Raw genomic sequence first — 25,520 nt, forward strand, 5'->3', positions numbered from 1 at the left:
TGCAAAGTCTAATTGAACTACTCAGTGGTGCAAACGTTTTATGAAGCGGTTGCCATCTGTAAAGATCTCATTCGTCTCTTTCTCTGGCTTTTTGCCAACATGCGTCTTCTGATGCCTCCAGAGAAGAAGGCAAAGAAAGAGAGCGACGGCTGACGCCATGCTCGAGATGCATTGTAGTGTCACTGAAGAAGAAGAAACTTCTTGTGGTGGGAGCCGATCTTAAGCTTCACTACATGTGTTAATACAAACGGTTCAGCACCAGTAACACCAGTTACACCAGTAACCAAGACTCCACAGTGAGTTACCCGGTTCTTTAAAAAATGTTTGACTCAACGGATAATTCACTGGGAAAATAGTACTCTTCTTCATCTTCAAGCAATTAATCAAAATGTACAATGAGATTCAAATAAAGGTGCACTTGCCATGAAGATATATATATATATAAGAAATATACACATATACATTATTGTCTGGTAAACGTAGAGCATGCCAGCGTCAGTCCGACATGCAGCATGTGCAGGGGGGACGGGTCAAATGTGGCACATGCTGGCAGAAGTCAGGAAATGGAATATCTGGCTTGTTGCCTCAAAGCAAGTCAGTCTAATTGTTTTTATATTATTTTTAGAGATGCATAATAATAAAGACTACACCAAATTTATCTGGTTTGAAATCTGACATTTTAAAGTTCTGTTAGTTCAACTACGAGATTGAGTTCCTCTCTCTAACCTCAATTAAATTAAAAGAAATAAGAAACGTGTACTTTAGTGTTGCACTCATTTTATTGATCAGTGGTTAAAAAGTCATCCAAATCTCAAGGCGCGGGGCCCATTTCAGATCCGTGTTGTGCAGTTTGATCAGATAATAATTAAAAACATAAAAACCTACACTTGGACCAAATTCTCTGGTCCACTTTTTGAAATCAATTAAAAAACATAATAATACAAACTATCATGTACCATTTTAAAGAATTTAAGAAATGATGAGAAGTGCATTGAAGTGGAACTCCTAACAACTGCATTTTTAAAGGATGACGTCCTCGTGGTACGAACCTCCTTCTGACCAAACCTCTGGTGATTATTCTGGACAGTTTGTTAAAGGGAAAGAAAACTGTGTTGTGTTTTTTTCAATAAACAATTGCTTTTGGCATCTATTTGAAAAACATTGCAAAACAGTAAAGCACAGCACATATAAATAAGACAGCATTGTTACTTCTGCACAATTATGATGCAGATGAGTAATTAAAGGTTGATGTGCAGTACTTCAATCCATACTTAATCATTCAATGTACTATCCATAAATAGGACTAGATGTTTTACAAACAAACAAAAAGGATTCAAGACCATCCACTCACCCAATAACAATTAGATAGATTGAATAAGACATCAGTGACTGTTTTGTTCATTTCATTGATTTCTTTTTTCTGAAGACAAAAGTACCAAGTTCAAAAAAAGAAAAGTAAAAAGAAATCTTCAACTGATTAAGAAATTTTCTATACATTTTTATTTACATCTGAGCTGCCAAAAAATATAAAAGTATCAATATTCACAAGAGACTATACAATAATCCTCAATCAGTAGGTCCGAAAACTCCTGATTTTCTGTTTGCCCAAAATGTAAAAAGTATTCAACCAGTGTTTTGGAAATAGAAATAGAACCAATATATAATACATTAACGAAGGTTTGACCATATTATAAAGACTTATAATAGTGCAACTACCTAATGCATGTTTAAAAAAAAAGAGAGGCATAATAAATCTTTAAAATATCTTCTAAAAAAGGAGCATCTCTGTGCAGATTATTACTGTGGACATTAATTAAAAAGAGGAAGGCACAGCGGCCCTGGCAGACTGAGTCAAACACGTTTTACACAGGACTGGAGATGGAGTAAGATTACAGGCGTCCCGGGGTTCAATCAAAGGAGGGGGAGACCACACCAGGGTTTGTAGGTAAAAGAAGGGACTGCGGGGTTGTGCCGGACGACACGGCGAGACACAGGAGCTAAAACACACTTCTGGAGGTAAAGGTCACACAGATGTGGTCACCGCAGCGTTATTGACCTCGTTTTTGTTGGAGTCCAGGCCTTTGGCAGCGTTCAGGTCGTTGCGGAGGTTCTCGGCCACTTTCTTCATCGTCTTCAGCTCACCGGGGTGAGGCGTGGCCCGCCGAAGGAGTGTTCCCTGTGGGCAGGAAGGAGATTCAGTGGCACATTGGTGATGTCTGCTTCGAAGATTGAAGGTTTCCTCACAGCGGAGCGTCGTCACCAAATGACAAAGTCTAGCACTTTCCTTGAAAGTAGCTAAATGTAACAAGAGTGTACAGACACGCACGCACACACACATTATATATATATATAGATACAGTGCATCCTGAAAGTATTCACAGCGCTTCACTTTTTCCACATTTTGTTATGTTACAGCCTTATTCCAAAATGGATTAAATTCATTATTTTCCTCAACATTCTACACACAACAACCCATAATGACAAAGTGAAATCTGTTCAAAATAAAGAACGAAAACATAACATGTACATAAGTATTCACAGCCTTTGCCATGACACTCAAAATGTAGCTCAGGTGCATCCTGTTTCCACTGATCATCCTTGAGATGTTTGATTGGAGTCCACCTGTGCTAAATTCAGTTGATTGGACATGATTGAGAAAGGCACACACCTGTCTATATAAGGTATCACAGTTGACAGTGCATATCAGAGCATAAACCAAGCCATGAAGTTCAAGGAATTATCTATAGACCTCCGAGACAGAATTGTATCGAGGCACAGATCTGGCGAAGGGTACAGAAAGATTTCTGCAGCATTGAAAGTCCCAATGAGCTCAGTGGCCTCCATCATCCGGACATGGAAGAAGTTTGGAACCACCAGGACTCTTCCTAGAGTTGGCCGCCCAGCCAGACTGAGCGATCGGGGGAGAAGGGCCTTAGTCAGGCAGGTGACCAGGAACCCGATGGTCACTCTGACAGAGCTCCAGCGTTGTTCTATGAAGAGAGGAGAACCTTCCAGAAGGACAACCATCTCTGCAGCACTCCACAAATCAGGCCTGTTTGGTAGAGTGGCCAGACGGAAGCCACTCCTCAGTAAAAAGCACATGACAGCCCGCCTAGAGTTTGCAAAAAAGCACCTGAAGGACTCTCAGACCATGAGAAACAAAATTCTCTGGTCTGAAGAAACAAAGATTGAACTCTTTGGCCTGAATGCCAAGCGTCACGTCTGGAGGAAACCAGGCACTGCTCATCACCTGGTTAATACCATCCCTACAGTGAAGCATGGTGGTGGCAGCATCATGCTGTGGGGATGTTTTTCAGCGGGAGGAACTGGGAGACGAGTCAGGATTGAGGGAAAGATGAATGCAGCAATGTACAGAGACATCCTCGATGAAAACATGCTCCAAAGCGCTCTGGACCTCAGACTGGGGCGACGGTTCATCTTCCAACAGGACAACGACCCGACGCACACAGCCAAGATAACAAAGGAGTGGCTTTGGGACAACTCTGTGAATGTCCTGGAGTGGCCCAGCCAGAGCCCTGACTTGAACCCGATTGAACATCTCTGGAGAGATCTGAAAATGGCTGTGCACCGACGCTCCCCATCCAACCTGATGGAACTTGAGAGGTTCTGCAAAGAAGAATGGGAGAAACTGCCCAGAAACAGGTGTGCCATGCTTGTGGAATCATACCCAAGAAGACTTGAGGCTGTAATTGCTGCCAAAGGTGCTTCAACAAAGTATTGAGCAAAGGCTGTGAATACTTATGTACATGTTATGTTTTCGTTCTTTATTTTTAATAAATGTGCACAAATTTGCAAAAAACAGTTTTCACTTTGTCATTATGAGTTATTGTGTGTAGAATGTTGAGGAAAATAATGAATTTAATCCATTTTGTAATAAGGCTGTAAAATAACAATGTGGAAAAAATGAAGAGCTGTGAATACTTTCCGGATGCACTGTATATAAATACACACACACATATATATATATATATATATACAGGACTGTCTCAGAAAATTAGAATATTGTGATAAAGTTCTTTGTTTTCTGTAATGCAATTAAAAAAACAAAAATGTCATGCATTCTGGATTCATTACAAATCAACTGAAATATTGCAAACCTTTTATTCTTTTAATATTGTTGATTATGGCTTACAGCTTAAGAAAACTCTAAAATCCTATCTCATAAAATTTGAATATTTCCTCAGACCAAGTTAAAAAAAAGATTTATAACAGCAAAACAAAATCAAACATTTGAAAATGTGTTTCCAGGTGTTTCGAGTTAATTAGACGATTCAATTGATTTGTTTAATACCCTACTAGTATACTTTTTCATGATATTCTAATATTTAGAGATAGGATATTTGAGTTTTCTTAAGCTGTAAGCCATAATCAGCAATATTAAAAGAATAAAAGGCTTGCAATATTTCAGTTGATTTGTAATGAATCCAGAATGCATGACATTTGTTTTTTTAATTGCATTACAGAAAATAAAGAACTTTATCACAATATTCTAATTTTCTGAGACAGTCCTGTATATAAAGAACTTGTTACTGTGATATATGCCCTCGGGCTTGCTGGTCTTACCTTGTCATCATCTTCCTCCTCATCATCATCCAGAAAGTGAATGGCGCTGATCCTGTTCATGGCTTTGTTGTCCCACGTGTCATCTGGCGTGTCATTCACCAGACTCTCCAGGGCTCCACAGCGGGCGAGATTATCAGAGCCTGATTTTTTAAAGAGACAAGACGAGCTGCGTCACTGGAATAGAACTGAAGGGTGCAAGCTGAGGTAAATACGTGAGCACATTAAAATCAAGATGGTTGTAGCGATTGCTTCCTGCCAACTCAAGAAAGGAAATCTGTCACGTAACCCGGCGCTCATCAGAGAGCCTGAAACTGCCAGATCAGTTTAAAATCCCGGCTTAGTCGCAAGCTTACAGCAACACAATCTTCCCTGCCCCCAACTTCAGCTTCGCTCGTCTGACCTCCACCAGTCTTATATCGTCATCTCTAGCTCGAGAGAGATGGCAAGTCACACAAATTAATGACTATTCAAAACATGTGTTGAAGGCATTCATTTTTGAGGGAGAAACAAACATCTTTTTTTTGAATGCAAAACACAGAGATGGGCAAGGAACAAGCACGTTGCAGTGAATCCTGAAAGACGTAGACACGTGTCTGTGGATAGCAGCCAGAGAGAAACATGACAATAAACCATTGGATCGGATGGAGCTCGCCAGAGCAGCATCTCTATACCCAGTGGGAAAGCTTTGAATGGCATTGGGACAGCTGCTGCTAAGCCTCTTTAGCGGTCCAAGCCACCGCGTTTATGAAAAACATAACCAAGGAGGGCCTCAAGGGACAGGAGAGGCGCTGATCTGTTATCGGCCCTTATCCCTTGCAGGACTTCGTAATCGACAGATACTGCAGCCAAGGATCAGAGAGCGCAGAACACACTGTGCTTCCCCGAGCAGATCATGTGATAATGTCATCAAAACGCAGGGCACTAAATACTCTGAGACGACACAAGAACTGATGAATAATCCCGTAAATATCACGGTGTCTGCACCCAGTCATTTCACGACAGACGAAGCGAGGATGGGGACGCTGATCTAGCAGCAAATACTTCATAGGATCATGGGTGCCTCACTCCCCCACCTCCCATCCCTGCAGGACATATACAACACCCGCCTCATCCGCAAAGCGACCTCGATTGTGAGTGACCCCTGCCACCCCTCACACGGTCTCTTCAGCCTCCTGCCCTCTGGGAGGAGATACCGGAGCCTCCGGGCTCACACCACCAGGCTGTCCAACAGCTTCATCCACCAGGCTGTCAGGAAGCTGAACTCTCTCCCCATCCTCCCACTCCGTCCTCTTTCAGACTCACATGTCTGAATGCTGCTAGCACAATTTATGTTGTCTATATGTTTACATGTTTCTTACTATTTTGCACTTTATGTTGTCTATGCACTTTATGTTGTCTATATGTTCACATGTTTTTTACTATTTTTGCACTCTATGTTGCACAATTCACTTTATGTTGGACAGAAGAGAAACGCAATTTCGATCTTCTGTATGTTTGCACATATGGAAAATTGACAAATAAAACTGACTTTGACTTTGACTTCATATGCAAAGAAACACTGTTCATGAACACATACACCGTCATTTCAGTCAACCGGTCCGGTATGGAAAAATGTCTCCATACAGTAACTGCTTCTGATAAAACTGCTGATCCTCGACTGTTATTCAGAACCTGAGGACTGCTGTAGGCTTGGGCTTGATGGAGAATACTACCTTTATTGTCGGGTTCACATGGTTGTTGTGGCAGCAGCACACAGGTGAGCACCTTCTCCCCCGAGTCGGGATCCTGGTCAGTCTGAAAGGTGAGGAGAGGCTTCGACTGGTTTTCCGACAACCACAAGGCCTTCAGTCGTAGCGTGGTCAGTGACATCGGCAAGTGTGTGAGCCTGAAAATAGACCGGATGTAAATACCCAACTTGGAAAAACCAAAAGATACCTGCAGGTTTGCACTTGTTTGGACAATGTGGAGAAGGGAAAGCCCTCGAGCCACTGAGGCGAACATGACGCGGGTGAAGACACCAGTAGTGGGGACACAAAGCCAAAACAACCTCTTGGAAGACGAGTAACAATGGTCAAAACATACAGATGACCTTTATTCATCAGAGTAGAAACATGTATGCAAGTACTTAAGTATAAATAAATCATACTTCAGTTTACTATTCTTAGTCATCACGAGTTAAATCACAAAGTCTACAAATGACTTGAAACAAGAAGAAATGGACGTGTTGTTGAACGCACATATTTCCAGAGAGGTCGAGCACGTGCAGCTCTGTGCATTGCGACAGCTCCGCCGGGATCCTCGTCAGCCGGTTCTCTCGTACGCAGAAGACGTTCAGACCGCTGCAGCCCCCGATCTGAATAACAGAGGCCGTCCTTTGATTAGGCTGCATGTCGGACAGTGTCCGGGTGTCCCGTGAGGCACGGACAGATACAGGAAGACACATATGTAGGATTCAATTGTAAATGTTCCCCCTTGGAAGTAAAAAATGCATCTAAATGCATGTGTTGATAAATCTGTCATTTAAACAAGGCCATGGCAATAGAAAACAAAGTGAATCTGCAGTCAGCATGTGTGCACTTTGTCCCAGAGTTGGTGATCTCAGTGGCTGACCAGTTAAAAGCTAATAGATTTGGGCAGAGGGACCTACAATTAGAAACAATTAGTCCTAGTAGCCAGCCAAAGCAGATAATCCTTATTAAGTCTGTTTACATGCAAGGACGACAAAATTCAGTTGGGAAAAAGTGGTATGAGCAACAAATAAACAATCAATAGAATCCATCAAACTGGGCCAATGGTCAAGTAGCTCAGTAATGCACAAATCAATACTTGGTTCATGGTTACACTGGGATGGTCAGCCATGCCATGCCGGTTGGAGAAAAAGGTGACACTATTAATTCATTATCTAGGCCGACTGCTATTGTTCTCGCAGCACTGCAGTCGTTGCACCAGACAGACACAGGGGCCTTGTACGACGTCTGCAGAAGCCTTTCAGATGAAGAATTCAACTCGGCAGACGTTCACTTCAACAGACAAGAGGTTGAGAAAAGAATGTCAGACAAACACAATGGATGCACTCGGGCAGAGCTGAACCGAGCGGAGGGCTGCGCAGGAAATGAGAAATGAGAGTGACAAGTGAGATCTTTGTTGATCCAAACGTGAATGACCTTCTGACATTTAGAGCCAATGAAAAACTAAACCGTTGCATGACAGATTACAGGCGACCGTAACAGCAGTACACTGTACTTACAGATTATTGTTCATTTGAGCGCTGCAGTTTTTTTATGTAAATCTAAATCCATAAGAGCCAACCGTCCACCTACAAGCACACAGATTCACTTTTATTTATTAATCAATAGATATGTGATTTTTAAGATTTACATTTAAAATATGTACATGTTTTGTATTTTTTTTTTAGAGCTGCAAACTTTCAAAATTGCTTTTCTGTTTTGATTGACAGTTTTATTTGATCTTTTATTTATATTAGCTCCGTCCTCTTTATAGCGAGTCCTCTCTGTGCCGTCAGTCAATACTCTGTGTTTACAATCAATCTTTCTGATTGCATTTTTATTTTGGTAACACTTTATGACTTCCATGTCTGAAATGCTGCTAAATATTATAATGGGTTATAATCTGGTTATTGTTTATACAATCATTTTTAAATGTTGTATAATGCATTGTGATTATAGTGTAAATAACTATGATTACAAGCAGATCATAACCCATTGTAAATATGTTATAATGCATTATTATCATAGCTATAATAGAAAGTGCTCCGGGTATTTATTCACCTTTAACTTTTTTGTTAAAATGTATGCCCGAGGAACCCCATTAAAAACAAGGAAGTGTCCCCAGGGGTTTATCCTCAAATTAAATTAGTAATAAATGATGTTGGTTGATATATAAAAGCTTACCTCCTTCGGTAATGCTGTTAGCTGGTTTCTGTCACAGTTGAAGTTGGAAAGTCGCTTTAATTTCCCAACACTCCTCGGCAAACTCTGAAATAAATCAATCAAATATATTGAGTTACGATACATTGGAAACTTAATCACCACAAAGGCTCAATACGAGTATTTCCTGATCTCACGTGTCTCTTTACGTTATGTTTAGAACAACTTGTTGAACTGTTTGCCTGATCTATCCAAAGGACAGCGTAGAAAAACAAATCGTGCGCGTGTCACCGGTGCAGAGCAGTGCTCTCGTGCACAGAGACAAAGGGAGAAGTGTCGCTCACAGTCGGTTCATTTATGAAACCAAATCAGAACTACGCTGGGAAGAGCGGCCATGTGTGCATCTCCTGAATGTGGCTTCGACATCTTTCACTCTGTGAGAAGCACTCCAAGTGCTCCCGTCACATCTCAGATGGTCTCCATGTCCGTGTTTATCCATGAGGCTCGTGTTGTCAATCAGCTCAGAATCAGAGCATAGCATAAAGGCTATAAATAGACCTCCTGAATGATCCTCAATGCTGCAGCTTGGTACAAAGCACAAAGAAACTCATCTATAGCTATTTCATTTATAATGAGGATGAAACTGTTATCCTTTCATTTTCCAACACCATTATGGGATGTCCTGCTGCTTTTATTTTGGCTGTGTAAATGCAACACCTACATTGAAACAGCGAATGAAAATTAACTGTGTTTATGTATATATGCTAATGTCATAGTGTTTACTTTCAAGTTTAAAAGACATTGGAGTCATAGAGTTGCACACACACCTGAATCTGGTTCTCAGTGAGCACCAGTTCACTAAGGCTTTCACAGTTACCGATGCTCTCTGGAAGATAAGTTAGCCTATTCTGATCAGCTTTCAATATAGAAAGCTTCCGTAGATTTCCTGCAGAGAAAGAAAAATGTATATTAATCAAAATCAACCTTGCATCGACACCGATTAGCAGAAAATATATGCTTGCATATTTACTTTTAGTACGCTCTTTTAACACCAACGTTTGTTGGCTCGCCACATAAAGTACAAGCAGCGCTGTATGATTTACTATATGAACATCCCAACATGCCCTTGTGAATGAAACTTTAAGAAAAAAAGTTGTTTCTTCCATACATGATCAGTATGAAGAAATAGAGGAATGGGGATAAATGATCTCTTCCATAAGATAGTCAAAACAGCCAAGAAACAAGCACTCAAGGGGGATAATCATGCTGATAAAGAGCTGGGCGGACTCCCTCACCAATGCTTTCTGGGAGAGCATCAATTAGGTTCTGAGACACCAGCAGGTCAATGAGCGACACCAGGCCACCTAACTCCTCTGGAAGGCGCTCCATCTTGTTTTCCGATACGTCCAGACACAACAGGCTTCTCATACTGCCCAACTCCTGAAGAGCAGAGACTTGTGGTGAGCAGAGGCGCAACAACATGGCCGCCAATACAGGCGAAGCAAGCAGAGTACAATCAATGTTGTCTCTGCGTTACACCCAATCTCAGGACTTGGGCCCCCACATAGGGCGTATGCAACCACGCAGATAACATAGACAGTCAGCTTTGCCTATACAGTCAAATTCAAATTAATTACTGCACTAAATTAATATTATATTCAGCGCAAATTCTTTTACATTTCATTCAAAGCCCTAGATCTACTATTGCAAACAAGCAAAACAATTATATGAAACAGTTTTACTCTTATCAATACAAAGACAATAACAGATTCTAAAATGCAAGTAAAAAATGTATTATCTTACTGAGGGGATTTCCACCAACTGGTTTCCATCCAGCCACAAGTCCTTCAGGCTGATAAGACCGCCGATTGACTCTGGCTATGTGGGAAGAAGAAATGTAAGGATTGAAAGAGTGAGCGACTGGAACATTTAGAGGAAAAGATACAAAGCAGAAAAATACAAAACAAGTAAATCGGTTCTGATAATGTACTTCTTTGATTAATAGTAAAAACAGACCATAGGAAGCATAACATTTAATTGAATAAATAAGGGTCCACAACGCTCCCATAAACACTTATATACACTCCCCCCCCACGAATAGTTTGAGGCTACAACGCTTTCTTCAAGAGGGTATTTCATTAGGAATACCATTCATTCGTAAAAGCCAATTTAAAGATTGAAATTGAAATGTATGTTATATGAAATGCATAACTTAGGGATGTGTATGCGTTGGACATGTCTCTGCAACAGAGTGCCGGAAAATAGGTACGATTTTAGAAGTGTACCAAATGTCAAATTTCAAAACTGAACGCAGAAAGAAATCAAACAACATTCAAGAATGTAAATAATTGAGTGCAATGTACTCATGTGTTATAAATAAAATAAAAACACATAAATAAGACATGTCTTGGCAGCGAGACTTTGCTTCATCCGTCAGCAAATCATTTACCACATAAGATGACAACGAAAAACCAAAGCTCAAAGCAGATGGCTATCTGGGAGATAAGAAGTGAAATGTGTTCTCCGGGGATGCTAATCGACTTGGACGTGACAAGAAGAAGGAAATGGGAAGAGTAGATGTCTGCTCATTGTGTGTGCCGCGTGGCATCCTCCTGGGTAAACAACAGCATCCAGACACAACAACAACTTACCAAACTGTAGAGCTCATTATTTCCAAGGTCGAGCTCTTCAAGTCTATGAAGCATAGAAAGTGACCTGTGGATGACACATGGCAGCGGAGGTTCAAATGCACATTAAATACAAATAAAAATGCAGAGGCCTGCTGCGTGTTCTATAACTTAATAACCTCTGTTAACAACGTTTCAATGAAAACGCTCAGCCTCTCTTACAACAACATATGAGCCCACATATCACAGTGCAGTTGGTTGAATACTTACTCTGGTAGGAATGTCAGCAGGTTTTCTCGGAGTTCTAGTGATACCAGATTGGAAAGGCTGCAATGACGACATGGAACAAGAGGGATGATTATATGATTGATTATACATCTCTGGAAAATCCTACCACCTCTTCCCATATCTCCACTACAGAGCGAATTATTATACATGATGCTCTGCATGTTTATAGACAATGAAGGCTAAAAAATATTGTAAAATGTCTCCTCGCAATAAGATATCTGAGAACAGGAAGTATTTTGGAGGTGTGTCAGTCTTATCAGGGTCGTAAAATTGCGGGAGCATAAACAACCCCGGCTTTATATGAAGGACAAAATGTCTGAAGGGCCATCGTAGACCGAAGTCCAGGGTTATCTTATGCAGGCTGCTTATGCACGCCCCACTACTGTAAAGGTACCCAATTAATGGAGGATTTTATGTTTTAACAAAGTCCATCTTGTTGATCATAACCCAGACTTAATCTTGATTTGAGTGTTATTAAAGATGGACCGAGGAGTCAAAATACAGCCGTGTTGTTTATTCTCCACAGTTGGCGGCTGAGCCGCAGATTAAAGAACAGACAGAAGAAATGAAGAAAACAGCCGACGAGCTGCATCACGTCTCGTTTTTCTGTGAAAGCTTTTTTCGTATTTTTAAAGAAAACATTCTCAGCTCAGAAGATAAACAACTGATGTCATGTCACCCTTTGACCGTTAATCTCAACCCAAAGCATCTTGCTCATAACCTACCTTGACAGAGAGCAGACCTTAAGTCACTGCGTGATGCACGATAGTTATGGGACGTATGCATGTGGGCACATACCGGACCATGAGGGAAAGGGTGCGAGCAGATCTCTCTAACTCAGGCTGACCTTGTTGGGAGGAAATTATCTATTCCCCTGCGATAACCCCAACAGACTGTTTGCAAACCCAATCATATACACAGATTCATATCACTGCTGCCTCAGTTTGGACAGTTTTACATTTAGATTTTATAAAGCAAAACGTTTTGGGGAAAAGATTGAAATACATTCTGTCCATAAAAAAAAAACATTGTGTTGCTCAGTAGCACATTGTTATAACAATAAACAACAATAAATCTATTTCCCATATTTGCAATTAAACATTCAGTTCACCTCAAGCTCACATTTTGAGTTTGGTTTTCAGGCTTGGATTAACATTTAGTGTATATATATATATATATATATATAAATGTATCTATAATCCATGGCAGTATTGATCTTCATGAGAAACTCCATCTGGTGTTTTGTGTCTTGCATCAAATCTAATGTATGTCCATCAATACTGAACGTGTCGAACATCAGATAAACATAAAGCCCAAATAAACCATCTATAATATAGTATTCTGCCGAACTCTACAATCCTGAGTAATAACGACTAAAGGAGCAAAGAAAATCCTTTCTTGAATCAGTCGGTGTCTCGTCCGTCAGCAACGCATCTTCCCTGAGAGTTTACGCAGCCACAATCCTTAATTTATGTCAACATGGCAGCCAAGACCAACCTCAGTTTGGTTTAGCGCCAACTGTTTCAGCAGTTATCTTATGGTTAAAATATGCCACCCAGAGCACTGCCAACTAGTATTTTAGACAACTAGACAGCATCTGCACAAGTTTCACTGCAACTTTAGAAATACACAACATTAGCACAGTGTTATAACGTTTCCAAAAATAAGCTACTGACTTACTCAGCAGTGAGTATGTTTTAATCAGACTAGGAAGATTGTTAATAATATCCTAAAAGGTACACGTCAAGAGTAATGTCATCCAATTTAAATTCTTCATGAAAGGGTTGAAAATTAAAATCAGTTTCCCTTGAACTCCAATCTTCTCCTAAAAGCATCCCTTGAGGCACATAGTTTCGTTATTAAATTCAATTATAAATTGAACTCAAGGGAGACCTCAGAGGAATAAGAATGTTGGCCATGCCTTTTAACTGCAGCGGATTACATGCCATCTCAGTCACAACAAGCCGTTTGCCTTCGATGAGCCAGAACAACGCTGGCGAGGAGGACCCCGACGGATGAGTGTGTGAAGAGTAATGTGGTTTGTATCGTTGAACCATCGCAGTGACATTTTAGAATAAATTCTTACCATCGGGGGAAAGGGAGACAAAGGAAAAGCTCAAGCTCACTTGCCGCTCTGTGGTTTATTTGTTTTTAAAACAACTAAAATAGGTTCTTCAGTATTTTTATATTTTTTATAAAATGAACTTAACTTGCAGGTCAAATGAATATTAACCACAGCATGAACGTTAACGCGAAAGCAAAGTGTGAGAAGAGAAAACGCAGAGAGAGACAGGTGGGATGTTACAAAAAAGTCAGCTGACGTCATCACGACATTGAATGCACCTCAGGCTGCTCTCAAACTGTGTGGACATGTTTGTTGGGCAAAGGCTGGATTCAATAAGTCAACATGAGTACGATGAGACTTGTACTTACTTCCCAATGTTATCTGGAAGAATTTGTAATGAAATATCATTGATGGAAAGGCATGTGAGATTCCTGAGCTCTGGAAAGCTTTCAGGCAACCTGGAAAATTAAAAAGAGAACACAGGGTGAGATGCAGGTGGAAAAGGAGTGCACAGATAATGATGTCTCCAAAATACTTGAAATACTATTTTTGACTTGAACGTCTGGGTGAAAGTTGTACGAGCATTTTAAGCTGCACCAGAGAAGAGGAGTCTAATTAGATGCCCATGTCGGTTTGTTTCTACCGACGGGCTGCTCTCATTAATATTGCAGGCTCGGCAGATGACGACTTATATCCTCGCTGTGGTCACACAGATCAATAAAAGTAACAACAACCAAAAAGCTTCTCCGTTTTGGTGGCTCCTTGTATACAAACAACTCAATTCAATTATTCATCTCAAAATCTGATGCTGTTGTTAATTATGAGGAGTTGAGAAACACATTAAATGCTTTTTTCATTTTAAATGTTGAATGTGAATATATTTGTGATTTAGATAGTTGAAAGATTCAGATTGGGTCTTTGATACTTCCTTCAATTTATGATTGGCAACAATGTGACCTCCCATCCCTGCTCACACTTAGTGGAACTAGACCGTCACTATAAAACAGTTGAAATAGAACTGCCGAGTGGAAAATTAGGCTACTACTGTGGAAAAAGAGTGTGTGTGTGCGTGTGTGTGTGCGTGTACACTTTAACGCCAATGACTCTGTACTATTCATTGCTGCCTCCTAAACTATATACTGCAAAACAATGTGGGTTTGCCCCTGCTGAGGTGCAAATTAGAATTAGTCTCCCACACACAATAAAAAGCATATTCTGCAAAATCTACAATCTGTCAAGAAGAGTGTGTGAATTTTCATGACAGCAGGGGATACACACACACACAGACACCAGAAATTGCTCTCCATAATTTGTTTTCATAAAATTGTACAGATGTACTCCCTACTACTATTAAAACATCTGGATAGATAGGAATAATAATTTAAGGAAAGATCAAAAACCATTACATTTCAAAATCAATATGAAACGTATGGGTTTAGCAATGGTGCAACCTGAGACAGCTGAATATTTTAGAAAAGACCACTATTCAAGTATTAGATATGAAAACAACATAATCTGCTACCTTGTTAATGGATTTCCACTGAAATCTGCCACTTGGAGGGTTTTGCAGTACGAAATACTCTCTGGAATTTCCATAATATCTGAATAAGAGAAAAGACACTGGTTATAACACGTATCGATCAAAACTAAGCACAAGATAAAATCTGCAGTAGTAGTAAAAAAAGTTGGTTTAAATGCAAGTGATAAATAACAAAGAACAAAATAATAATAATAATAATAATAGTGACGGTATTATTGCAAAAAAATGGTTTTAAGTGCTAATTCCAATGTAAAATAAAACTGATGCTTCGATATCTAATGTAAACCAGGTCTCACGCTACACACACACACACACACACACTTCTACTAAACTAGGACTCAATACAAACAACAGTGTGTGTGTGTTAAATGTCCGTTTGTACTTTCTTTTACCTTCTAAAGTTGTTGTGTTGCTCTACAGCCTGAGCTGTTGTCTCTAATGGAATATCCCAGGCTCCACAAACGCCTCGGGAGGTTAAAGAAAACCACCTTTGTCTTGATGCACGTTTGTTGGATGAGCCTCACCGAGGAGGAGTAAATCTGTCAATGCCATTCAAATCGCTGAGCTTAGTGACGTCTCGCTCATTTCGTAAAACTATATTCTCGCAGTTGTGATGGAACACACAGAAACGCACTCAAGAAGTGTAACATGCAACAAAATGGTGTGTGCTATAACCTCCCAGTTGACGCGTGTGCTGCAGTGGTGTGTCAGTGTTCCCCCTTACCATTTCTAGAGACATCCAGTTCTACCAGCTGCATGAAGTTGGCGATTTCTGGTGGAAGTCTCTGGATCTCGTTGTCACTCAAGCTGAGTTTTCTTAACTTCACCAGCTGGAAGAATGGCTGAAAGTTGGAACAAAACACAAACTCAGTAAAAAGCTTTCAGGGGTTTTACATTGAGACTTTTGTTGCGTAACAATGCCCGGCGAATATGTGAACATTGTGAAAAGATAGTCAGTGTATTCACGGACGACTCCAACGAGTTCATAGAAAACAATTAAATTCAACAGAAACACAATCACACATCCTGTTTGCTGGTGTGAGTGTTACCTGTGTTATGGATACTACAGTAAATCAGTCAGATTTTTTATTGTGGAAGCACACATTGTATTTTCGGAAATAATAATGCATTTAATTGTTGACATTTAAAGTAGCGTTTTCAATCATTTCAGCGTATTTGACCTCTGCTCAGGTTGAAGACGCTGACGAGAGATGTGTTGGTGCATAAAGCAAGACAAAGACCCAGGTTCAAGGCAATCTGCTATCAAAAAAGTGTAGGAGCATGAGAACATGAGTACAATGATGAAGGCCAGTCTGCTGCCTTAACACGTCGTATTTTATTTACACTCTTTTTTAAAATATTTGCTCCATTTGGATGAATTTTAATAATAGTAAACTTGTCTAATGGCTTAATGACCAACAGCCTCATGGTTCCTGGATTTCCACTGCCACTTTAGAGGAACTACAATTACAGGTAACGTGTCCTTATTGTGAGATATTTTTATTTTATTCAGCATGCTTTATCATGAATATCGGACAACAGAATTTGTCTTATTATCTCCCAGTTGAAAGTCTGTAGACCACTTTATTCTCGACGGTGCTTTTCGGACACTTTCAGACTGAAAGCTGGGCCTCAGGTCATCGCATGCAGCTCGTAAACAGTTTGAAGAGGTCATGGTCACGTTTTGCTACTTGGAAGTACAAAGATTCATCATTGTTGTATAGGGATGCACCGCTCTGATCGGCGCCGATCCATATCGGCCGATATTCCCATTATCGGTTTTGATCGGCGTTCTCAAAACGGCCGATCAAAACGGCCGATCAGATGACGTAACATCTGCGAGAATTATCAGACGTTTCAATCGCCGCGCAGCGCAACGGAGACAATGCGCCCGGCGAGGGCCGCAGAGTGAGAGGTCCACGAGGGGATCCTCACGCACCGAGCGGCGTCTCCGTCCCCCGAGTTGAATCTCTGGGTCGACTCAGCCGACTCTCACATGTCTGCCCCTAGAGACTGATGCTGACGGTAAACACATTAGATCTGGAGCGCGCAAGGGTTTTGATAAAGTTAGCGGAAGGATTTAAGTGACAACATCCGGTTTTGCAAAGTTAGCGGAAAGAACCACGTGAAACCACATCCGTTTTTCAAAATAAGATGTCGACAAATCATACACGAACATATAAAAGTAAACAATGAACTGATTTTGTATCTTTATAGATCGTTTCTGAGATTTAGCTTAAATTATGCTAACATTAAAACATTTTTACTGTACCAGGAAGAGTTTATAAAAATAAGTCAGACTTTTGTATGTTAAGAAAAGTCCTGTAAATAGATTTCCTCAAGAGTTCCAGGAAATAAATAATGCAGATGTGTTCCATACATATCTGAAATCCCCTACAATAGCAATCAAACAATTTTAATGTATCAATTAGGACATTTTTCAAAGTAAAAGTCCTAAATGTTTAAAGAAATCGGTAATTTCTTTAATGTTTGAGTTGCTTTATACATGTATTTCCTCATAGTCCTAGGCAATAATGCTACACAATAAATAGAATGCTTCAATCGACACCGTGATCGGTATTATCGGATCGGCAGGTACTGATTTCAGTGATCGGTGATCGGCACCAAAAACCTGATCGGTGCATCTCTATTGTTGTAAGCTTAATGGAAAGAAAGATCAGGTTGTCCCACTTATTTAAAAGCAATGATACAATAAGCACATACTTGACGCCCCAGAACAAGAGCGGGCAGAAACTTGCCTGTGTGTTGGTGAAGCAGGAAGCCAACAACATGGATTCAGGTGCGCTGAATGTTTTGGCCCTTGTGTGCTCCCTCCTATTGCTAATGACTAGGCAGCTGGCCATGACGGCTCATCCATTCATGAAGTCGCTAAATACCTACGTTTCTCTTTGAATCAATCATTTCCTTGACCGACTAGCCTCCATTGGAATTTCAGACACACCCCTTTCATGGTTTCACTCATATCTCTCTGGCCGTACTCAGTTCATTCAGCTAAAATCATTCACGTCACATCCCTCCCCCCTCTCCTCCGGTGTTCCCCAGGGCTCTGTCCTTGGTCCTATCCTGTTTATCATCTACCTCCTCCCACTTGGACTCATTTTCCGCAAACATAACATTCAATTCCACTGTTACGCGGACGACACCCAACTCTATGTTTCCTCCAAACCCTCTTGCACTTTCCCGCCCCCCTCCCTCTGTGCCTGTTTACAGGAAATCAAATACTGGTTCACCTCAAACTTCCTCAAATTGAACAGCAATAAAACCGAGGTTGTCCTCATTGGCTCCAAGTCCACTCTCACCAAGCATCCCAGTTTCACCCTTACCATAGACAACTCCTCAGTCTCCCCCTCCCCTCAGGCTAAGAGTCAGGGTGTCGTCCTCGACAGCACACTATCATTCCACACCACCATCCGGTCTGCCTTCTTCAACCTCCGAAATATCAACCGCCTCCGACCTTCACTCACGCCCAACAGCGCCGCAATCCTGGTCCACTCTCTTGTCACCTCCCGCTTGGATTATTGCAATTCCCTCCTCTTTGGACTCCCCCACAAACTCCTCCATAAGCTCCAACTGGTCCAGAACGCTGCTGCCCGCATCATCACCAAAACCCCTTCAATCTGTCACATCCCCCCTGTTCTACAGCAACTCCACTGGCTCCCCATCAAACACCGCATTGACTTTAAGATCCTCCTCCATGCATTCAAGGCCATCCACAACCTCGCCCCTCCATATCTATCTCACCTCCTTCAAATCAACATTCCCACCCGGTCTCTCAGTTCTGCTTCCTCCATCAACCTGACTGTCCCCCCAGCTCGTCTGTCCACCATGGGGTCAAGAGCCTTTAGCCGCTCTGCCCCTCGCCTCTGGAACTGCCTCCCCCCTGACATCAGAAACATCGACTCAATCTTTTTATTCAAAACCCACCTCAAAACTCACCTTTTTAGGCAGGCCTATGCCTGACCTGTTCCCCTCTTGGTTGCTCTGCTGCAGACTGTTCTGCTTTTTAATTGTGTCCATTTTAAAATATGTTGTATGGCGACCTTGAGTGCCTTGAAAGGCGCCTTATAAAATGAATGTATTATTATTATTAAGCTGACTGCTAAAACAGCTGTGCACTCTTGTGATCTGTATGTTGCAAACAAACAGGATCGCCTGAATGTGGCTGGATACACAACGTTGTACTTTCTTTTATGCACAAGCCTGTTGCACTTGTTGCACAAGGAATGCAGCAGCACAAGGGATTTGGGATGTGTATTCTGAGCACACGGCGATGAATCAGTTGCAGGTTTTCTTTGCTGTAAAGATGCGTCACCATTTCGACATTGCAACCAGGTGTGTGTCTGGATCTCAACTCATCTATGAAACCAACATTACATTTAATTGAACATTTGATCGAAGCCGTTATAAAGCTACATCCGTTTGGCTGGTGCGGAGACAACCCACACAGCTCAATATTGTACAATTAGCCTCACATCTTCTGCCAGCATTAATGACTCCAGATGAATTCTTAATGATTTGGGCCACTTCCGATGGCATTTTACTCTCCCTCCCTCAATCTACAGAACCCCTTGTGCTCAGTGGAGACGACAAAAAGCAGAAACCTGCACCTCTAATCATGGCGAATGTCAGCTAGGTGTAATAAATGCAATCTGTCAAATGTGTTTTGACATGATCAGGGACTCAATTTTCGAAGAGCATATCCAGACACAGATCACATTTTAATAACGTGTGCACAATAAATAAGGCCCAAGAGTCTAAAAGTCAAACTCCACCCGATTACAAAATGCACGTCATTCCAAGGCCTTAAGAAAGTTCAAACAGTCTCTAATCCATCATTTCATTGAGTAAACAAGCACTCCGACAAGTAATGACTTGTAAGAGACGTGTAACCTTTTGCAGCTTAATCACCTTAATTTCACTTTCACATTTCACTTACTAACACAATCCTATTGTGGGTGCAGTCCGTCTCAAAGATGCGTCTCTTGATGATGTCAAGGGAGTTTCAGCTTCAACAGACATATTTCCAGAAAAATAAATCAACTATAATAATAAACTCTGGTATATCAAGAAAATAATACAAATTCTGTTTAAAAATTAATTTAATACGCGTGTTTACCGATTTAGACTTCCTACTTGAACGACACCACCACAGGCCCACACCTGTATGACAGAAACCACAGCAGAAGCATTCTCAGGTAGGGCTATTCGGAATCCTTCCTGCCTTTGTTTAGCTTTTGTCCCAATCTAATCCGCTTGACCACAACTAAAACAATCAGAGGAGTGCCGAAGAACAATACATCAGATATTACGTATTGCCGGTGTTGTAGCAAGTGTGCTTCGCGTGTCGTGCATCACCAGTTCTTCCTGTTGGTGCTGTTCAGGGCCACGCCCCGAACAATCACCCATGTGTGACACCCAAAAAACCCAAAAACAAAACAGGCATAGTCAAGTACACATTAACCATTCACTTAACTCCAGAGTCAATGTTTGAATCTTTAGCTTCACCTTCAGCACCGTTTGCTAGAAAACAAGCACAAGCCTGAAGCTGGTTGGTGGGAAGTCCGTGCATGGATTATTGGGCAAGTTTTTAGTTTAGTAACAAAATTCTTACATAATCTTTCTAAGAAGTTGGAGTTTTTACAACCCTACAGCCACAAAGACTGCAGTAAAGGACAAGAGTGCCAAATGCTTCTAAGGTTGCATGTGGGTTACGTGGTCATGTCCAGTATTAGATATCACACAGCATAAGCGAGAGTTAAAACTGTCTGAACCACATGTCAGAAACTCAAAAACTGGACTACATTCATGAACCTGGTGAGTTGGTAGATCAGAGGAAGTTCAACACCCGTCTTCCTGCTCTGGGATCCATAACACCCCCTCATACGTGTCATAAATCCTGCAGCTTCCCGTCTCATGCTGGCTTTCTCTCGCCACGTTGCATGACATTATCGAAAGGATAAAAAGGTCCCTGCAAAAACTCAGATGTTTAGAATGCTTTCATCGAATATTAAGAAACCGGCAAACATTCACATTTAAGTATCTGGGACAAAGATTTTTTTTTAAATTTGCTTGGAGAAAAAAAAAGGCTAAATAATTGTCTGTTGATTGACAAATGGATCAACTAACTAATTGTTTTAAATAAAGCTTGGACACAATTTGAGATTTTTATTGTTGAAGTAAGAGAGTTACATCTGGTCATTTTATGCTCGTCAGGTTTAAATATATAAAAGTTCTTGAGCTTCAAACTAAGGATTATTGTCATTATCAATGAAAAAGATTCAGACAAGCAGAAACATCCCATCCAAATTGAGATGTATTTATATATATATAAAACATATCGGGTGTTTTATTCGACCAGCACTCCAAACCCACAACATATTTAGTTTACTATGATACGACAGTGAGGAGCGTTTTACATCTTTACATTAAGTTGTGTGGCATTTTTACTTGAGAAATTCATAAAACGATTGTCCGACTTGCTGGTGAATTTTCTATCAATTCACTAATCGATTGATCAACTACATATTGCAGTGTTTACATTGCAGATGTCAGAAAGATGAAAAGGCAGTTTTTTTAAATGTCCGAGACATCCACCCACACGTCTGCCTTAGTTTCACAGGACCTCGGCACGGTAACAACTGCTTTCATTTCCACTTCTTCTCCAGTTAGTTTCTTAGTTTAGAAAACCAACAACTACAGTTTACAAACTAGAAGGACGGTTTATCCCCTGAGGGACCGTTGCTTAAGGGAAACGTTGAACAAACAAAGAGACACACTGTTGGTTAATTGGGAAAACTACCACAGCATAAATAATACATAAAACAATCACAGAGACAGAAATAGGGCCTATCCACTAAACATAGCTGTGCTTCATGTCTCCATGACTTGGTCATCACACTTTCTTTCTTTTTTTTGTAAAACTACTGAAACTAGCTCCCGTTCAACTTGCCTCATCTTGTTTCTGTAACAACACACTTAGCAGTCTCATCCCACCGATAAGACCGCCTTGTGCGTGTCTTTATCTGCCTGCTGGTTGAAATGATCGACACGAAATATTTGACTGCGTCTACGTTACATCGTTGTCGCTCCAATAATAAGTGGTCCGTGTTTATTCACTCAGCCACCTCAGAGGCGACGCGATGAGGCCACACAGCGAGCGCTGACCTGGGCCGATACAAACGTTGGCCTCTTCTTGGGTTCACTCAGCATCGATGACATCAGTTACATGCAAGAGAGCAAAATAAACAGGGGATGTTGTCACCACCCCTCTGCCCTCTAAACATACTTAGAATACTTCCACACTGCAGCATAGCGATGCCTTGACTGCCACGCAGTCGTGTGTGTTGTCACGACGAGCGCACCTGTTACCACATCCTGCAGGCGCAGAGGATAAGAGGGTTTACTGAGACCGTATCCTCGTTGGTCAGGTGCACCGGCTGGGATGTGCTCTGCTTTACACTTTTATTGGTCCGCACTTTACAATTCAGGTCAATGATTCATTACGAGTTCATTAGTAAACACTGGCACACACAAATGCACGAGTGAGGCAACAACAACAACAACACACATAATGCCGTCTTTGTTTTCACTCAGAATACCTGTTCCTGTGCTTGTCTCCACGGGACAAAGTGAGCAGTGTGACACGGCTCATGGGAGGTTGCTCACATTATCTCTTTTCCCATCACATTTCTATGAACATGCCGAGCCCAAAAATATTCTTTCAGCTCTCTTTTCTATCCTCTATGGGTCCAATAATTACTGTGTGTTTATATTTTAGAATGCAGAGAAAACTCAAGGTGGTAATTAAACTCATTATTAATACTACTTAAACCATTTGGAAAGTTACAGAGCTAACGAGCAGTTGTATGCATGGTTCAGGTGGACAGCTGTTTGGTTTAAACTACAGACAGTTGTCAGAGACACAAAATAGTCCTTTAATCCAAGCTTTACATCGACCCACCATGACACCAGTTTTGTGAGGTCTCGTGCCTTATTCCCTAAACCGTCCACTTGTCTCAAACAGCCGTAGACCCAATATGTTACCAAATGTACTCCCTGCTTTTGAAGGTACATGGAGAACAGTTTTTTTAGCCGTGAAACACACTCCCCAGAGCAGAACTGAGAGCGCATTCGACAATAAAACCGGTTTGGCTGCAAAAGTTAAAAGGGAAATTGTGACAAAGCCACAAATGTAATCCTTTCAATCAGCAACTCCAAGCTATGTGTCATAAAGACACCACAGCTCGGACTCTGGGATCTTACGTCTCTTACCAAGAGAAATATGACATGCTCCATTCATACCCAAGGGAAATAACCTGCAAATCCTTTAACTACTATCCCACCTAATGAAACTGAGCACCAGGGTTACAGTAAGAAGGCCGGATTCTCAAAAGTGAGGATTTCGCTATTTCGGTCTGAATTAATTGCATATTTTTTAGTTGTGGTCTGGACTGGAATTATTCGGCTACACCTTGATGTCATGGCCTTCATTGCCGGGTGCCACTTGCTTTTTGTTGTAAAAATGTATTGCAAGAAAAGCATACGTCGACCTTTATATTACAGTCGAGGTAAACAATTGTCTTGCATGGGACGGTCAATGTCTCTACCGACATGGAAATCATATCCACGTGATGGTAATTTACATCGCTATATATTCTTTGTTTCATTTGAATTTGTTTTGCCTCGCTGGATAAAAAAAAAAGAAAAGGTGAGCACATGGCCTATTCTGGTGAGCTTTGGGTCCTGGATGTGAAGGCTATAGTTGGCATCGGATTGAGTTAATCTGTAAATTATTGTATCAACATATACTCAAAGTGTATAATATTTGTATCACTATGATTCATAGTGATACAAATATAGGGTTACATACTTCATAGTCTATGAAGTATGTAATCCTACAAAATAAATTAAAATAAATAATGCTCTCGAGTTCCTTTACTCATGCCTCTTAAATGCCAGTCATAAAGTTACTGATAGAAGAAGTATATCAATATTGGTAGACTTCCTGAGTGTACCCTGCATGCAGCCATGACTGAAGCAACAGAGATTGTTGACAAATAAACACGTATTTCTGACCTCAGGGCTCACCTGACCCACCAGTGTTGTCACATCAGACGCAATGGCAGGTCGGCTGTACCTGCGTGTGACACCTGGGCCTCAAATAAAAGTGTTGTATGGTCAAACCCGGACCGTCGTGCGTGTTTGGTTAACCTGTGGTGGGAGGTGTAGTTCAGGGGGGATTTCCAGCCACACACGGTGCGTGCCGTGCCGATCTTGCGTAATAATAGTCCCCAGGTCGCACCAGTCTCCCTCGCGGGGAGCCCGAGCAGCTCGGCGAGCAGCAGCTCCGTGTCGGAACAGCTCAGGCCAGAGAAGCATTTCATGTTACCAAAAATAAGCCGCGTTCCCCTGCTCCTGCCTGTACGCTCGGCAAGCGGAAGCGTTTAGTTTGTTTTTTAACGCTTACCTTGGGCAAGTCTCGGAGTTGGTTGGCATCCAGCAGCAGCTCCTCCAAACTGCGTCCGTAGCGATAGATCTCGTCGGGCACATACAACAGGGAGCAGTGGCGTTTATCGATCACCTCCACATGACGGTTGCACCGCCACAGGGGGATACACTGAAACATCACCGGGGAGAAGCCGCTCGCGCCGTGCGATGAACAAACAGCGGGCAGCACGGGGGACGCAACAGATTGGTGCGGCGGGACAGCCGCGGACTAAATACACCGTCAGACACAAACCCTCCAGGCGAGCGCCGAAAGTCCAACTGCAAGTGAAGTGGTGCTCGGTGAGGTAGCGACGAACATGGGAATTAGGCTACTCTCCGTCGATGTACCACTTTGGTTAGTTTGTCGGCACCTGTGTTCTCGCCGCTCGGCTCGTCGTCTCGCGCCGCGTGTCAAGCCCCTCTCTCTCTTGGGCGTTTAAAAAGCAGGCTACATCTCCGAGTGGAAGAGGGTGGCGTTCTCGTTTTTCCGTCTCGTCCCGGAGTTAATTTCTTCTCCCGTCCAGTTTCTGACCCGGAACATTCACTCCCTCATTCCAATCCTACGTCATCATCCGGGCTGCTCCTCCCTCCGGTCCCTCCTCTGGATAGTAGTCCTGTCCCGCACAGGGCCGCCATGATGGGGCACAGAGCACTGACTCCAGCCCGGGGGGGGGGTTGGGACACACCCACATCAAGAGTGTAACACCTCCAGGCCGCGAGTGGGTATTTCATAATATTTAGAATAAGGCTGTAGTAAACTTTGCTTTACAACTGCATTTAATATATGAGGCAGCCGCATGTTTGAAACCACCATAGTTCATCATAGTGTGGCCAATGTTCTTAAAATGAAGTGCACATACAGTATGACTCCTGTTCAACAGGCTGTTGTTTAAACCAGTATGCCTTGATGGCACTGTTGCCCTAGTGGCCTAAAGCAAAAGTAAAAATGTCTGGATGTAAGTATTAAGCAACAATACACAGGGATTGAATATAACAACGTTTATTTAACAACAAATAAACTT

At 41.6% G+C, this 25,520-nt stretch overlaps 1 protein-coding gene across 1 annotated transcript; it reads right to left on the bottom strand.

Moving 5' to 3' along the window:
- Positions 1 to 760: 760 nt before the first annotated feature.
- On the bottom strand, positions 761 to 25,072 carry lrrc1 (leucine rich repeat containing 1). The gene is made up of 14 exons (XM_056435946.1): positions 24,479 to 25,072; positions 15,716 to 15,833; positions 14,974 to 15,052; positions 13,820 to 13,909; positions 11,369 to 11,425; positions 11,123 to 11,186; positions 10,275 to 10,349; positions 9,767 to 9,911; positions 9,299 to 9,417; positions 8,496 to 8,579; positions 6,822 to 6,937; positions 6,297 to 6,469; positions 4,585 to 4,724; positions 761 to 2,176 (listed from the first exon to the last, which is right to left on the bottom strand). The coding sequence occupies exons 1-14, from the start codon at positions 24,635 to 24,637 to the stop codon at positions 2,024 to 2,026; spliced, it is 1,572 nt and encodes a 523-aa protein (XP_056291921.1). The 5' UTR covers positions 24,638 to 25,072; the 3' UTR covers positions 761 to 2,023.
- Positions 25,073 to 25,520: the final 448 nt, after the last annotated feature.

Source organism: Pseudoliparis swirei, chromosome 17 (genome assembly GCF_029220125.1).
Source record: "Pseudoliparis swirei isolate HS2019 ecotype Mariana Trench chromosome 17, NWPU_hadal_v1, whole genome shotgun sequence".
NCBI lineage: Eukaryota > Metazoa > Chordata > Actinopteri > Perciformes > Liparidae > Pseudoliparis > Pseudoliparis swirei.